This window comes from Chelonoidis abingdonii, chromosome 20 (assembly GCF_003597395.2).
Source record: "Chelonoidis abingdonii isolate Lonesome George chromosome 20, CheloAbing_2.0, whole genome shotgun sequence".
Lineage (NCBI taxonomy): Eukaryota > Metazoa > Chordata > Testudines > Testudinidae > Chelonoidis > Chelonoidis abingdonii.
Window position 1 is genome coordinate 19313610 of NC_133788.1, and position 15575 is coordinate 19329184.

The following is a 15575-nucleotide window of genomic DNA, read 5'->3' on the forward strand; positions in this document are numbered from 1 at the left end:
GCACATCGATCCCGCGCGGTGAAGACAGGTGAGTAGATCGATTTTAGATAATCGATTTCAGCTACGCTATTCTTGTAGCTGAAATTGCGTATCTAAAATCGATTTTCGCGCGTTGTGTAGACCTGGCCTCAGACAGCCAAGCATTTAAAGATTAGTGGTATTCTAGCAGGACAGTCTCACTTTGGTTTGCATTTACTGTCATTTGACTTTGTTACAGATGAGAGAAATATTAAAGCTGCTGTTATATTCAATAAAACTCTGTGGCAACCAAGAACTGCAGCTTAATTGCAATCTCCCTAGTCAGAAGAAGTCTTGTGGCAATTTCATTTCCTAGGTTAGCGGTATCTGTAGGCACAGCTGTAACATCACTTGTTCTTGTTGCTGCTATAATAGCTTTTTGGAGTGAAAACTTTCTAGCTGCAGGATTACCTAGTCTAATATAGTTTCACATCCAGCTCATATTCAGATTGATGATTTCAAACTCTCAGTTATGCACTATGCCACCTAGAGGTAGCTTTCAGTAAAGCTCATGCTTTCCTGTTGATCCTCACCCATCAAATTATTTGCTCTTGTGTTCTCTTTGGTTCTATGTTTTGCTTTAACTATACTAAATCTACTGTAACTCTACTCTTATTTATTATTCAAAAGCCCTATTTTATTGCTTTTTACCCCTTCTAGAGTTACTAACACTGAAAATGAAAATAGTCATGAACTGAAATTGATTGTCCCACTAGTTTGTTCATCCTGCCCGAGAGCCAAGTTTGCTTGTTAATGGGCATTAACTCTAATGGAAATTGTGCTGCAAATATTACCCACATTTATGGGAGAGTACAGTCAAAACGGTTGATGAATTAGGATTCGCTGACTCTTAGTCCTCAGGGTTGAACTTTTGGGAACTCTAGGACTGCAATTTGCTCACTTCCATGGACCATCTGAGACTGCTGGCAGCCTTCAAGGTGTGATCTGAGGGACATTTTTAGCCAGGCATTTTGTTGGTTACTGATGTTGCTCCCAGGGTCTTTTCTTTAAAGTTGATAAATTATATTGGCTACAAAAAGAAAAGGAGTACTTGTGGCACCTTAGAGACTAACAAATTTATTTGAGCATAAGCTTTCCTATTACTCTCTAAGGTGCCATAAGTACTCCTGTTCTTTCTGCGGATACAGACTTACATGTCTGCTACTCTAATATATTGGGTATAGTGAGACAGCAAAATAATGTCTTTACTGTTTTTAAACTATTGACAGTGACGAACACCAAATAATCTGTGTAAAAATGCTGTAAACAATGGCTGGTTTCAGACTGTAATGGTACAGCCCTAAAGACATAAGATCAAGACCAACATCAGATTGGCAAGGTAATAGGAGCTTGACATAAGGTGAGGCGCTCAGTTTATTTTAGAGAGACTAGCACATTCATCACTCTTCTGTACCTGGTAATCACTATAAACTTCTTGGGAATCCTGTGGCACTTTATAGACTAACAGACGTTTTGGAGCGTGAGCTTTCGTGGGTGACGAAGTGGGTATTCACCCACGAAAGCTCACGCTCCAAAACGTCTGTTAGTCTATAAGGTGCCACAGGATTCTCTGCTGCTTTTACAGATCCAGACTAACACGGCTACCCCTCTGATACTATAAACTTCTTGCAGTTCAATGCCTCTGCACCTTAGACAAGATTGACAATTCCCTGGGGAAAAGTAGTTTGGCCACAGCACTGATAAATACCATCTTAAGCCCGGTTTAAACCAGAAAATTGGTAAAAACTAATTGCATCAGTGTCCAGCAAGGGCAGGAAAAAACCTTGTCAAACTCTGGATATATCCATTCAAAAAATGGAGGAATAGTTTCAGTCTTTCCACTACATCAAAATTGGGCTTCTGCTACAGAATACTGGATTGCCAAATGGACCTGGGTGGTTAGTCTGAAACGCTGTATGCTTCTGACTGCTTAAGGCTTCAAGCCTACAACTCTGCATTATTGCAGTTTTCATATAACCAAATATTTTTGACTTTTTTCTATACAATATTGAAAACTGAAATGAGCCATGACATGTATGACTTCCTTGAGAAAATATGGAACCAATATACAGACATTTAGCTGTTCAGTGTTATAGTTATATATTTACTGTTATAACCAATGCAGTTTTACTTTCTATTTGTAAAACTCTGAATTAATCTATGAATATACTGCCATATATAACCACAATTTGAATACCTAACAAACAATAAGTGTAACATGGTATGCATTGACAAAATAGTTTTTAAAAGCAGAAAATGCCTTAAATTGGGACTAAGTAGTTTTTCCCAGGGTAGTAAAAACCACCTCTGGTAAATACCAAGCCATCTCTGACTTTAGATGTTAGCACAGAAGTGATGATTATAAATTTTTCAAAATATCATTTTTGGGCTGATCTAATGTGTGGAACACTTATGTCAAACTATTTTGAACTGAAAATAAGTAGTTCTGGGTTATTTTTTTTTAATTATATATTAGAAAAGGTAAAACAACCCACTCATTCACACATAAAAGCATCCTCAAATTTAGACTGGCATATTATGGTGTGTCAGCTAAAAGGCAATCACTGACAATTCGTAGCTCAATATATCTATTCTTAGAAAAATAAATCATGGTTACTGAGTTAGGTAAGATTTGATCCAATTCAAATTTATTATCTTTAGTACCAGATTGAGTTCTACACTATGGGAAAGTTTTATAACTATAAAGTCCAAGCACGGGCCAGATAAGCCTCCTGAAATAAATGCCCCGTAGCAGCCGTGTGCAGGTCTCAGCCCTCACCTCAAAAGCCGGGCGGGGGGGAGGGGGGGGACCACCAAATATGAAGGGGGAAAGGACGGTGACGCCTGACTGAGGCATACTGGCGTTAAAACAAACCGTTACCCAAGCAGTAACTGCCTAGGACTAACGTCAGGGGACGCGTCCTCCACCACCGCCTACAGCTGCACCCGCACAGCGGTGCCACCCGCGATGGGTGGTGCAGCAATTGCCACAGAAGCAGGCACCAGCTCATCCAGACAGGGCACCTCGCTCCCTCACCAGACCGCCCCTCCTCTCCCGCTGACTAGGCCGGCCCCCGTCACCCTCCTCGGCGCATCGGGCCCCTCACCGGAGCAGACCCGTCCTACGAGCCCGGGTCTCCCTCTCGGATCCCAGGTCGGGCCGCTCACCGGACTGGGCCGGGTCCCCCCGCCCTACTCCTGGCGAGGCCCGCTCCCTCTCAGCCCCTTGCCGGCTCAGACTCCCCCCTCTCACCCCCTCCTCCAACTCCTCGTCCGAACCCGCGTCTTCGGGCTGGTCCAGGTCAATGTCGAACACGCCCGCCATGGCCTGGATGCGAGCAGCGCCTCCGCCGCCCCTTCCGCGCTGTGCTGAGTCCGCGGGGCCTGGGCCGCCTCATGGGCCCGCAGCCCCTAACGCCGCCACGGCCGCCATCGCCGGCTGCCAGGCTTCAGCGCGGCTGCGCCCCCGCCCCGACTCCGTCTACGGCGCAGGCGCACGACCCAACCCCGTGACCGCAAGGGACCACACTGAACATGCGTAGAACGCACCATGGCGTGCGACCTCAGTTGCGGCTCGTACTGAGCATGCGCAAAGCTCAGTGGGCCGCTAGATTTTCTGGCAACGAGAATGCGCAGACTGCAGACTGAAGCGTCTCAGCTCGGTGCATGCGTATAATGTTCACTGAAGCCTCCAACGCTGGTACTGGACCTGCACACTGAAGCCCCCTACACCGCCTCCTGCTGGCTCAGAGCATGCGCAAGCGGTCTGTTGAAAGGCGGCTCTGTACGGATGCCGGAGGGGCCAGGAGGCTTGTTGTGATGGTAACGCTGCCCGCGCTCCCTGAGGGAAAAAGTCTTGACCTGCTGGGGCAGAATCCTGGCGTGAGACCGTGAGGGGCGAGACTCAGGTACCGAGCTGGGCCTGGTGGGGAGGCGCTTGGGGCTGGGGTACGGTGCGCGCCCTGTGCTGGCGTGGGGCGGGGCGGAGGGTTATGAGGGCTACACGGGAAGGCGGGAATGCAGGACGGGGACAAAGAGGCATCGCTCTCCGCGTGGGAGCAGGATCGGGATCGGGGGGCGCCACGTACGTGGCTGGATGAGGGGGGCCTGGGATCGGGGGGCGCCACGTACATGGCTGGATGAGGGGGGCCTGGTATGGGGGGGTACCACCTATGTGGCTGGATGAGGGGGGCCTGGGATCAGGGGTGCTAATTCAACTCCTACTCCCTTCTGCTCTCCCCCACAAAGATAGAATACAGTCATTCTCAACATTCTTGATAGATGGATTGGATATTAAACTAGAATTTACAATTGTGGGAGTGTAATGAGTGGGCTATGGTTGGCTGCTTTAACAGAATGATAAATACCAACTATTATAGTTTCAACTGGATGGATTATGTAAGTGTGAATGGTTTGTATGTGGCAGTTTAGCTTCCCAGAGTAATTCTTCTCATTGATCTAGCTTGGTTTCATCCACCACTGTAATGCATGCAAGAATCTAAATGCTCATATTTGAAATGGGATCCTGTAGGTCTTTCAGCAGCAGGTGCTTCTTTGCATCTGCAAGGAAGGGACTATTGGCAGAGTAATGCCCCGGTAGGTCATGTAGGCAGTGTTGGAAAAGATTTTGTTTCACCCAGAGGAGAATGTGAGGCTCTAATCTGTCCATAGTTGTATCCTGAACTAGCCTCTTATTTCTAAGATTTCCCACTGTTGCTACCACAAGTGCAGCTCCATCAGTGGGAGCATTAATATAATCCAGCATTTTAACTTCAGTGTCATTTAAATTTAGTGGTCTAGGCAACCTGCTAGTTTAAAATACCAGTGTCTGGTCTATATTAGAGCTTCTACCATGGCTAACAACAGACTAAGTGCACCACTGTAACTGCAGACAAAGAAGTAGACGAGCCTACAACAACACTGAATGTCAGTAATGTCTAAGAAATGACAATGGAGTCTTCATGTGTCAGCTGAGACTTGCACGTATGAACAGACAGGGTAGCGCAGTTGTGCTTGAGCATTAGTCATTGTGGTTCATATTAGGCACATTAGCCTTCAACCTGCAGTGTCTGAGTCAGTTAAATATAGGCCGGCTTTGTGTGACCTAAAAGAGAGATATAAGTACCATGGAAAACCCAATTGTTCTGTTTTTTTCTGGTTGTCCTGAGCAGCAATAGGTGGGGAAAAAATTCAACACCTGGCCCCACTAAAACACACCACAGCCCCACTGTGGCCACTATCAACACCCAATGATGGCCGTAGCCCCTTCAGAGGAGTTTCAGCCACTAAATCCACATAACTGGAGGGTTTAGATAGTCTAGAAAACCGCACAGCTGCCGTTTGTACAAGGGAAATTTCACTGCCCTACCGTGCTTTTCATGGGTTATGAAACTGGTCCAAAGTCTTCCACTCTCTACAGCTTGATCAACCACAGTAAAAAGCCCAAATCTATATTTTTTCTTTTTAGGATTAAATCCAAGGTGAAGGAGAATGTCAATAGTCACAGTACAGCTTGGTCAATGTGGTAACCAGATTGGTTACGAGGTGTTTAATGCTATCTGCAATGACTTCCACAGCACACATGGACTGTGCTCCAAGAAGGAGAATGAATCCTATCAGGAAGCTTGCAAGGAACGTTTCTTCAGTGAGGAGAAAACTGGAGGTACAATTTTTAAGGATTTTTTTTTTCATACCATACTGAGCCTGTTAGAAATATACGTAGTAATAAACAATACTTTGCATTTCTATTTAAGGATGTGCTTTAGGTATATTCATGAATTTACCATCTCAGCCCTGTTGTCAGCAGCATTTAACAAATGGCAAAGCAAACACTGAGAGGTGAAGTGACTTGCCCAAGGTCACGTATCAAGTCAGTGGCAGAGCTGGAACAGATCCCTGGTGTCCTGAACCCTGATTCTGTGCCTTAATCCCAAGCCCACCTTTCTCTTTCTTACAATAATAGAACTATTGCAGTGAGCTTTGTTTTTCTTGTTTTGTGCCTTTGATTGCCATCATACATTCAAGAGAACTAATAAAGAGCTTTTCTAGATGAGAAACATGTTTTTGTTCTTTCCAGATTTCTGTTTATTACACACGTTAGGTAGATCAGATTAAGTACTCGGGTATGAAGCCCGTCCATTTCAAATGCTAGCTGATCTGAATGGTTTCCCTACTGAGAAGGACTCCTGTCTATGTAGAGTTTGCAAAATACATTTTGGGATAATGAAAGGTTCTGTGTAAATGTAAAGCTTTGAGGGTCAGATCCCGCTCACCTTATTCTCATGTACTGTCCCCCTGAAGTTAATGGGATGACTTGCATGAATAAGTATTATCTGGCCCTTCGTATGTTTTTATGCCCGTTATGTGAACATTGTTTTCTTGTTAAAAGGTTTAAGTATGATGCAGTCTTTTTGATTTTGCATTTTTTCTCTCTCTCTCTCCAGTACCTGTTGCCCGAGCTGTGCTTGTTGACATGGAACCGAAAGTAATCAGTCAGACCCTCTCAACAGCTGCTAGGTCTGGCCACTGGAAATATGACCATCAGTCACACTTCTGTCAGAAACAGGGGTCTGGAAACAACTGGGCAAATGGGTATAAATGATCACCGCAAGCTTTGCTAATAATAATAATACAACATGGGAATACTAAGCAACTGCCTAGACTCACAGCTATCCTCTCTTAGAAGCCGAACTGTTGCTGCTGTGAAGTAATACACTGCATGCATAACATTACCCTGATTTTACTGCTGTTGTAGAGTGCTTGTGCTCTTTTTTGCAAGGAACTGAGATTGGTATTAACAGTGAAGACCTACTACTCAGTTACAGAAAAGTGAACAAAATGTCACCTAGACATGTAACTACTTGATTTGCGGGTGCAGAGTGGGAGGCTAATTTTAAAAATCAGGCTTTTACTGCAAAATAAATGGCACAAGAAAAGAATTGAGGATTGTTCACTACAGGCAGCATTGGTGATATGAAGAGTTAGATAAATGGTTCGGCATTTTTAAAAGAAGGAAAAACTCCTTTATATATTTGAGTGGTTGACTTTATTGCTTTTATTTTGCTATAAAGTAAGAGTTCTTGCTCTTTTTGCTTTCTCTTATGCTGCAGTTACTCTGTTCATGGGCCCAGGTACAGAGAAGTTATCATGAACCTGGTACAGAAGGAAGCAGAGAAATGTGACCGACTCAGTGGATTTTTCACAGTAATGAGCATGGCTGGTGGCACAGGATCAGGCATGGGAGCCTTTGTGACCCAGTGCTTAAGAGATGCTTTTCCAACCTCATTTATACTCAACCAGGTTATCTGGCCCTATGGAACCGGTGAGGTGAATGTTAAAGCTTGAGGAGGGTTCTGCAGAATTTTTAATCAGTATTAAAAGGCCAGTCTAGTGATAACAAAAAAACCAGTCCTACACTTGGTTTACCTTCTAGTGTTACAAATAACACCTAAAATGCCTATAACTGAAATATATTGGAGAAAGGGAGAGAATTGTTTCTTCACAGTTTATTTACTTTGTGTATTTAGTATCACCTCATGTATAGTCAGTTTCATTGTTTGCCTGTAGTCAGTTGCTGTGAGTTTTTCAAAAGTGAAAACAAAACATAATTTTTAAAATGTGATTGTAAAACTGCACATCCCAACTATGAGACTTATTTCACTAGTGCCTGAGGCTAACTTAGTACATATAAGGCCTCCATTGCCATAGTACGTTAGCACATCACAGTTTTTCTCCATGTATTTATCGTTACAACACCTCTGTGAGACACAGAAGTACTATTATCCCTGTTTTACAGCTGAGAACTGAGGCACAGAGACACTGGGCTAGTGTACACAAGAAAGGCTTTGCCAATACAGCTGTAATAGAGATACAGGTTATAACCAGCATAAGGAGATCTTTTGCCAGTATAGTTAAACTGGCTCACCAAGCAACATGAGCTATGCAGACAAAAGGATCTAAGGGCAGGGAGGGTCTGCTGGCATCACTATGTCAGACGGGAGTGTGAATTTTTCCACACACCCTGTACTGACATAAGTATGCCAGCAAAACTTTGTAGTGTAGACCTGGCCTAAGTGACTTGCCCAAGGTCACACAGGAAGTCTGTAGTGGAGCAGGGAATTGAAACAAGCCTCCAGTTTATTACATGGCAAGTATAATAAACACAGCACAATCGTATCGGTTCATTCTCAGTATCTTGCTATCAGTGCAGCTGTGGATGATAAGATCAAGGCAGGCCTTGTTCACCATCTTAAGTGGAAGCTAAAAGTGTTGCTGAATTGGGTGCAGGATCTTGGTAAAGGGGGGATCAGTCACTCTGTGAAGAATATCAAAAGAGGTGAGATAAGTTACATAGACAAAAATTCTTAATTTAACTTATCCTTGTTGATGTGCGTTTCTATTTCCAGGTAATTGTTCAAAACTACAACTCAGTTCTGACACTCTCACACCTGTACCAGTCAGCAGATGCTCTCCTTGTTCACGAAAATGATGCCATCCACAAGATCTGTGCTCAGCTAATGAATATTAAAAAGATCTCCTTCAGGGATGTAAATCAAGTAATTGCACATCAGCTGGGAAGTGTGTTCCAGCCCACTTACTCCTCAGAAGGTGCCTCACAGTATAGCAGAAGCCCACTAGGTATCTAATTATAATAATGCGTTCTGCCATCTAATGCTTTCATTTCAGGGATCTTGGAGCACTCTTCAAACTGCGTGCTAAACATCAGCCCCCTCTGTGAGTTGGGTATTAGCCCCTCTTTTAAAGTTGATGAAACTGAGGCAGAAAGAGATTAAGTGACTTGCCATTGGTCATACATCAGTTTTGCAACAGAGTTAAGAGTAGAGCTTCTGACACCCAGTCTCATGCTTTACCACCAAGTGATGCTTCCTCTTTCCAAGTGGCTGGTGTCAGCCTGGGACTGATTTGCATTTTAGGTGAAACCATGTGCAAGTCAGTGGTTTTGTTTTGAGTTGTGGGGTTAGTTTAGAACTATATGCAAACTGAAACCAGATAAAAAGGCTTGCATAAAAAGCTGCAAAGCAAAATTAGAGTATTCTGCTGATCTTGTTAGTGATAATACAGGTCTGTAGTGTGTGTCATCCTGGAATGAGAGAATTAATTTATCTATAGTCCCAAGATTTGGGGTTGCTACCCAAAATTTCCACTTTGGCATTTTCCCATTGGTCCCTGCAACAATAGACGCGGAGTGCAGCCAGACAAATGCAGAGGAGGGTTTATTATTTTCTGTACTCCATGTCAGACAGAAATGCGGGGCCGGGGGGAGGAGGGAGAGCGGGCTGTTTGTGTCTGCATCCTTATGGGTGATAAGGAACACAGGGTCATTCCCTCTGTTTGTTCCTGTTTCTGTGTATTTATGGTGCATCTTCATTGTTTTACCCTTTTGCTATACGACCTTTACCATGAAGAAGGAGAAGCAAGTTGTTAATGAAACATGATTAAATGTCATAAGACCATTAGAATTGCCATATTGGTTCAGAGTAGCAGCCTGCCTCATCCAGTATCTTTTCACCAACAGTGATCATTACCAGATGCCTTTAGAGGGAGGCCTAGCACAGCAGTTCTCAAACTTCATTGCACTGTGACCCCCTTCTGACAATAAAAATTACTACATGACCCCAGGAGCAGGGACCGAAGACCGAGCCTGCATGAACCCCACTTCCCTGGCTGGGGGGACCAAAGCTGAAGCCCAAAGGCTTCTGCCCTGCGTGGTGGGGCTCTGGCTTCAGCTTCAGCCCCTGGTGGTGGGGCTTGGGCTTGGCCTTCAGACTTGCTGATCCCCAGGGCCAACACCAGCCTTGGTGATCCCATTAAAATCGGGTCATGACCCACTTTGGAGTCCCTGACCCACAGTTTGAGAATCTCTGCTCCAGTAGACAACTATGGAATAACTTGCCCATAGGGGAAATTTCTTCCTAACCCACATCAGTTAGTAGCAGGTTTTTGCCCTGATTCGTGAGCATTTAAATCACCTCTGAATAATTATCCTTGTTTAGTTTCAATTTTGCCCATTTCGGTGTCATGTCATATCCTCATGGTCTTGTATTATGAGAGAGTAAATTAGTTTATCTTGTCTATTCTGTTTGTTATTTGTATAGTTCTACCGTGTCTCTGCTCTAAATAGTCCCAGTTGCATACAGAATTGGCTTTCTGCCTCTAATCATTCTCATTCTTTTTCTTTAAACTCCTTCGATTTTAGCTTTCTGTCTGAGATGCCTTCATTGGAATTGATTTATACTTTGACTTAACAAGAGCATTATAATACTATCGCTGTTTTCCATCCCATTCTTTATACACCTCTGCCCCGATATAATGCTGTCCTTGGGAGCCAAAAAATCTTACCGCATTATAGATGAAACCGCATTAAATCAAACTTGCTTTGATCCACTGGAGTGCGGAGCCCCCGCCCAGAGCGCTGCTTTACCACGTTATAGCCAAATTTGTGTTATATCGGGTCACGTTATATAGGGGCAGAGGTGTATAGTCCAGCATTTTTGCTTTTTTTGACCACCACTAAACAAGGAGCAGATTTTTTTCCAGTGATTTATCTGTGACCTCTCCAGCGTGCTAACATGCCAATACAGACCCCAGTAAAGTGTATGAGTTTTTCATATGGTTCACAGTGATGTGTATGACTTGCACTAATCTACGCTGCATGTTGCCCCTTCATCTTGTGTCATTAGGTCCCCATGAAGTTCCTCACTATTGTCTCTCATAGACTAGCCTGAATATTATTTGGGCAGTCATGGCAGCTGTTTTTTGATTCTCAGGAGACTTAATGGAGTCTTTAGTTCCCCATCCTGAATTCAAGATGTTGGGTCTTCGTAACATACCACAGATGTCAGAGAACTCCCTGACATACAGCACATTTACTTGGCCTGGACTCATCAAACATTTAAGACAGATGCTTATTGCTAATGCTAAGATGGAAGAAGGTAAGAGGTGTGTGCACACCTTGGAAATCAGTTACTCTTTCAGCGTAAGTTTCTTTATATGGAATAAGGTTTATTGCCTTTGGGAACTCACTGGATAGCTTTAACCAATTCAGAAAGACGTAGTCCCCTTCATCTAGACATCCCCATATACCCACTAGCTCCTTCAACTAATAACACTGCTGCCATAAGACCTTCCAGTTCATCCCTGCTTTAGCTCCCAGACCTCTCAACTTCCATGATTCACTTGGAGCAGCTGTTGGATTCCTAGTGCTGCTTTGTTTTTTTACACATTAATCCTTGACAGGTGGTGAACTGTAATATGGCTTCCAATTACATAGTTTAGATGCCAGCAAGGCACAAGAATGGTGAACTGTTTCCTGTGCAGTAGGAACAGTGACTGCAGTGGGAGATTTCCCTCCATAAGACCTGGAGGTTGAGCTCCCTTACCATCTAAGAGTCACGTAACTGCTGCTTGATTAATGAGTGGACTGTGGCACACCCTTAGCCATACGTCCAGTGCCAGGTACTGAATATCACTAGCACTAGATTGTCTCCAAGTAGCCCGCAGTACCTCTTTCTGAATGCAGCCATATTTCACATCACATGATTGAAATATAGATTTTATGTTGTTTCAAAAACTTCTGTTTCTAGGTATCAATTGGCAGGTGCGACCACCATTGCTTGTCCCTCCAAAAGCCTCTCCAAATAAGGCACTACATTTTAACACCTCCATTGCCAACCTGGTTGTCCTGCGAGGAAAAGATGTGCAAAGCATTGATCTAGGTGAGAAAAAACACACAGTACATTAGTTATTCCTTCTTCCGTCTCCCACTGTTTTCATTGTGTCAGTCACCAGCAAAAGAGGAAAAAGCCGAAGGCTGCATACTTTAAAGATTAAGGTCAACATTCTCTCTGCAAACACATTCTAACGTCCAAGGCTGTATTATGCAGTCATGAAGGACTCCTATATTCACATACGTAGATGCTACACTGGCAGTGTCTGTCAGGGCTTCCTAAAGCAACCTGCGGGAAAAGAGAGGTACCATCAGACTGTAAAACTAAATTCTATCTGTGTGATAGTATTAATTGCTATAGTATACTGCCACCTGGAAAGATACTGAGCCGCTACAGGAGTGAGAGACATCGGAGCTTGCTTATCACAGAGCACTGAAGCCGTCCTGGGATACTTTTATATCCTGCCCTCACCACATCGTGATAAAGAACCAGTTTGAACAGTTACACTTTTACTAGACCCATCAGGTGGAATTATTGCTAGGAAGGCAGATCAAATCAGACAAGCAGCAGCTGAGGCTTTAGAGAACTGGTGGGACAGAGATACATGGATGACTTACTGCAGCTGTTTTTTCTTTCACATCACGGTCTTGTGAGATCACCCACCTCATTCTACACCACTCCCAAAGCCCCAGCTTCTAATTATTAGCTGGGACACAGTGGACATGAGAACAAATCAGTTTTCCTTTCCACTTACGTTGATTTGTGAGGTCGAATGGGTAGTATCTGCAGCAGCTCCGTGTTCCCCTGACAGGCACAGAACCAGTCATGAACTATCCTTTTTTCAGGGTCACTTTTTAGTCTGTATTCATGCAGTAGAGTTAAAGCAGAGGTTCAGAGTTCTAGCATACAATACTCAGTGTAACATGGTGATGAACCTGTAAAGAAAATCACTTGGTAAAACTTCATTAGTCAGAAAAGACTGCCATATTCCCATTGCAGGAGGTTTCAGAGATCCAGCATTGTATACATCCTGGCTAAACCCTCAAGAGGCCTTTAAAATATGGAAAACACCAAGAGCCTTTAACAAGTATGAAAAATCTGCTTCTTTGGTCAGCAACAGCCAGTTCCTGCTGCAACTTATGGACAACATTGTGGGGAAAGCTTGGAATATGTTTGCTTCCAAGTAAGTGAAAATAAGACTGTTAGTTTTTCATTTAGACTTTTCAGTATTTTCATTGGAAATAAATAGTTGCAAACACGTCTCAGTTTAAAATGCTTCACAAATAATTCTGATTTGGGATAAAAAGGTGTTTCTTAACAATAAAAGAAACAGTGATACCAGCTGCCTTACACAATGTGTGTAAATATGGTGGTAGTTTTCCAGATAATGTTCTTGAGTGATTTGGGTACAGAAGCCTCTGCGTCTCAGATTCAAATCCAAGCCGGGATGTAAGTGAGTGCAAGTTGCTGATCAACCCTGCTGTAAAATATGAGCACAATACATACATATAGGAGTACATCCATTCCTGCACAGAGGAGGAACAAAGCTCCCACTGATCAAAACGACTTAAGAGGAACCAGTGCTACATGGCTGATTCCTAGAACACTAAATCAAATTCATTTCAGAGAAAACTTGCCAGAACAAATTTTTTTTTGCAGGGCACCCAAAGACAGTAAAACTAAGTCAGACCAGTGGCTATTCCCTTACCTTTCTTAAATGGTGAGTGGCCTGGAACCATTTCTCCATGGCACAATTGCTTTTTCCCCCCCAGCAGTCTCTGCAGAGGAACTTGAATGATCATGGAGGCTGTTACCTCGATTCTAGAGGAACCAACTCTAGGGTTGAGGCACTGTGGCAGAGCGGTGAGGGGCAGCTTGCACTACCTATGTAGTATTTGTTCCATAAATAGGACCAGTTTCCAGTGCAGTCAAGTTAGCACTTTCACCAGCACTAAAAAACCCCCAGTTACTTGTTCATTCCAGAATATCCATTCTGAAACAAATAGATACAAACTCTTTTACTGATCACACGGTTTCTAGGTTGTACCCAGCCTTGCTGCTCATTCCAGGAAACAGTGAGATTCCTGGCTTGGTTCAAAAACATTTTGGGAGTTGCTATGTTTATAAAGGCTCTGACCCCTGAGATTTACTTTTCCTTAAAACCAGACTTTAACTCAAAGAATAATTGCCTCTTTTCTTTCATCACACGAAGCCAAGATTATTGGGCGTCAGAGGGCAAGTGTCCAGGAAATGTGGGAATTAGCCACACGATCTGTGTGAATAAGAGCTGAATAGTTTTGTTCCTAAATTTATCATCTGTTAAACTCATTCAACAAACAGCAGTTTTACATTTGTCCCGCAAAGACTACTTGACGCTTTGCCCATGATAAATGAGTAAACTGCTGCCTCCAAGTACAATCATTGCTTTTAGTGGCTCTGCTGATATTCAGAAACAAGCCAGAAAATGCTCTTTGCATTTCCCCAAAAGCCAGCCATTGAACCTGAAATTGTATTGTTCCTTTAAAGCAGCATACCTGAGGCTATAAACACTATTAGAACTGGATTATATTGTACTGTCCAGTATGAATTACACAAGAAGAGTCCAAACAAACAATTCAGTTCTGGGTTACAGGGGTACAAGCAGCTCAGGCTGATGCTGTACTAGGTGTCAGATTTTTAGGGACCAATGATTTGTAATGTTTTGCTGTCTAGTTCTTGGTTGTTTACCCAAACTCTTTGCCCCCTCAGAGCTTATGTGCACCAGTACACTAAGTTTGGGATCGAAGAGGAGGACTTTCTGGACTGCTTCACAACTCTGGAACAGGTTCTGTCTAGTTATGCCAGCCTTTGATTTTTCAACTACTTACAGCTAGGGCTTTGTCAGGGGGAGTACACACTGAAAGGCTTTCTGCGTCAGCTGCCTCAAGCTAAAGTGTCTAAGGGAGGTACAGGAGTGTAAGTGCTCTTTTTATTGTTGAAGGAATAGTAGTGTACAGCAGGACTGAATCTATTCCTTGTTTCCCATACAGACAAGTATATTTTGTATATAATGAATTTATATATTGAATATTTAATAAAGTTTTATTTTTCAGTACATTCTCCTTAATTTGCTCTGATTTGAAGCCCTCTAATGTCTACCCCTTCTCCTCCTGGCCGTGCATATTTTTCCTGAAGAATTTCCATAGCCTGAAGTTTTTTCAGGTTGAAATCTAGCGTCTGAATTAATATTAACTGTCCTGGTATAATAGGACTGAAGGATGCTGTTAGTTCCAGTCCTAATACAATTTGATCTTTCACTTTAAACTTTACATTCTAATACTTGGCCTGAGTGTGTGTTACCAATAGCTACCAAAATACCCATTAGCAACGTAGAACTAATAAAAACAGCTAAGCATAATGTACCATTATGTATTTGCTAATATTCACTAAGGCCCCATTTGCTGCAGCAACCTGGTGTTAAATTCTGTGGCAAGACTTCTGATCTCTGTGGCACTTGAGTAGGACAGACTGGAGATTCTGCAACATTTTTAAAGTTTTTTGTTTTTGGTTTTTTTTTTTTTAAATCGAGGTTCTTAATTCATATGAAACTGAATAATAAAGTTACACTAAGGAGACTTTGCTGATTTTGGTAAATTCCATTTATTTGCTGCTGTCTCTATATTGTCCAATGTGCCACATTTAGGCTGTCAGTCTTTATGGTTCAGAATTAACAATCCCTTGAAAAGAACCGAGCATTTCAGCTGTCTCAGCTACTGTTACAGACTCTCCTGCAGATTGAGGGATTCACTGCAACCATTTATATTTGGGCTCTGTTTATAAACTTTTCTTTCCACAAAGAGGGCAGAAGTAGCTTTGATAAATGAAAGATTC

The 15575-nt window shown here is 43.0% G+C and overlaps 2 protein-coding genes across 3 annotated transcripts in view; one reads left to right on the top strand and one right to left on the bottom strand.

The window, feature by feature from the left end:
* The window catches only part of RPS6KB1 (ribosomal protein S6 kinase B1), a 20615-nt gene extending 17114 nt beyond the window's left edge, over positions 1 to 3501 (bottom strand). Inside the window, exon 1 of the mRNA XM_032784937.2 lies at positions 3231 to 3501. Coding sequence (XP_032640828.2) covers positions 3231 to 3343 — 113 coding nt within the window. The 5' untranslated portion in view covers positions 3344 to 3501. The remainder of the gene's footprint in view (positions 1 to 3230) is intronic.
* Positions 3502 to 3616: 115 nt separating this feature from the next.
* Positions 3617 to 15317, top strand: TUBD1 (tubulin delta 1). Of its 2 annotated transcripts, none has more exons than XM_032784944.2 (9): positions 3617 to 3926; positions 5486 to 5680; positions 6462 to 6609; positions 7128 to 7344; positions 8424 to 8655; positions 10806 to 10970; positions 11622 to 11753; positions 12705 to 12888; positions 14454 to 15317. In XM_032784944.2, the coding sequence occupies exons 2-9, from the start codon at positions 5509 to 5511 to the stop codon at positions 14554 to 14556; spliced, it is 1353 nt and encodes a 450-aa protein (XP_032640835.1). In that variant the 5' UTR covers positions 3617 to 3926; positions 5486 to 5508; the 3' UTR covers positions 14557 to 15317. The 2 variants fall into 2 exon arrangements, with proteins under 2 accessions (XP_032640835.1, XP_074930008.1); XM_075073907.1 differs by having other exon boundaries at positions 3641 to 3926; positions 5595 to 5680.
* Positions 15318 to 15575: the final 258 nt, after the last annotated feature.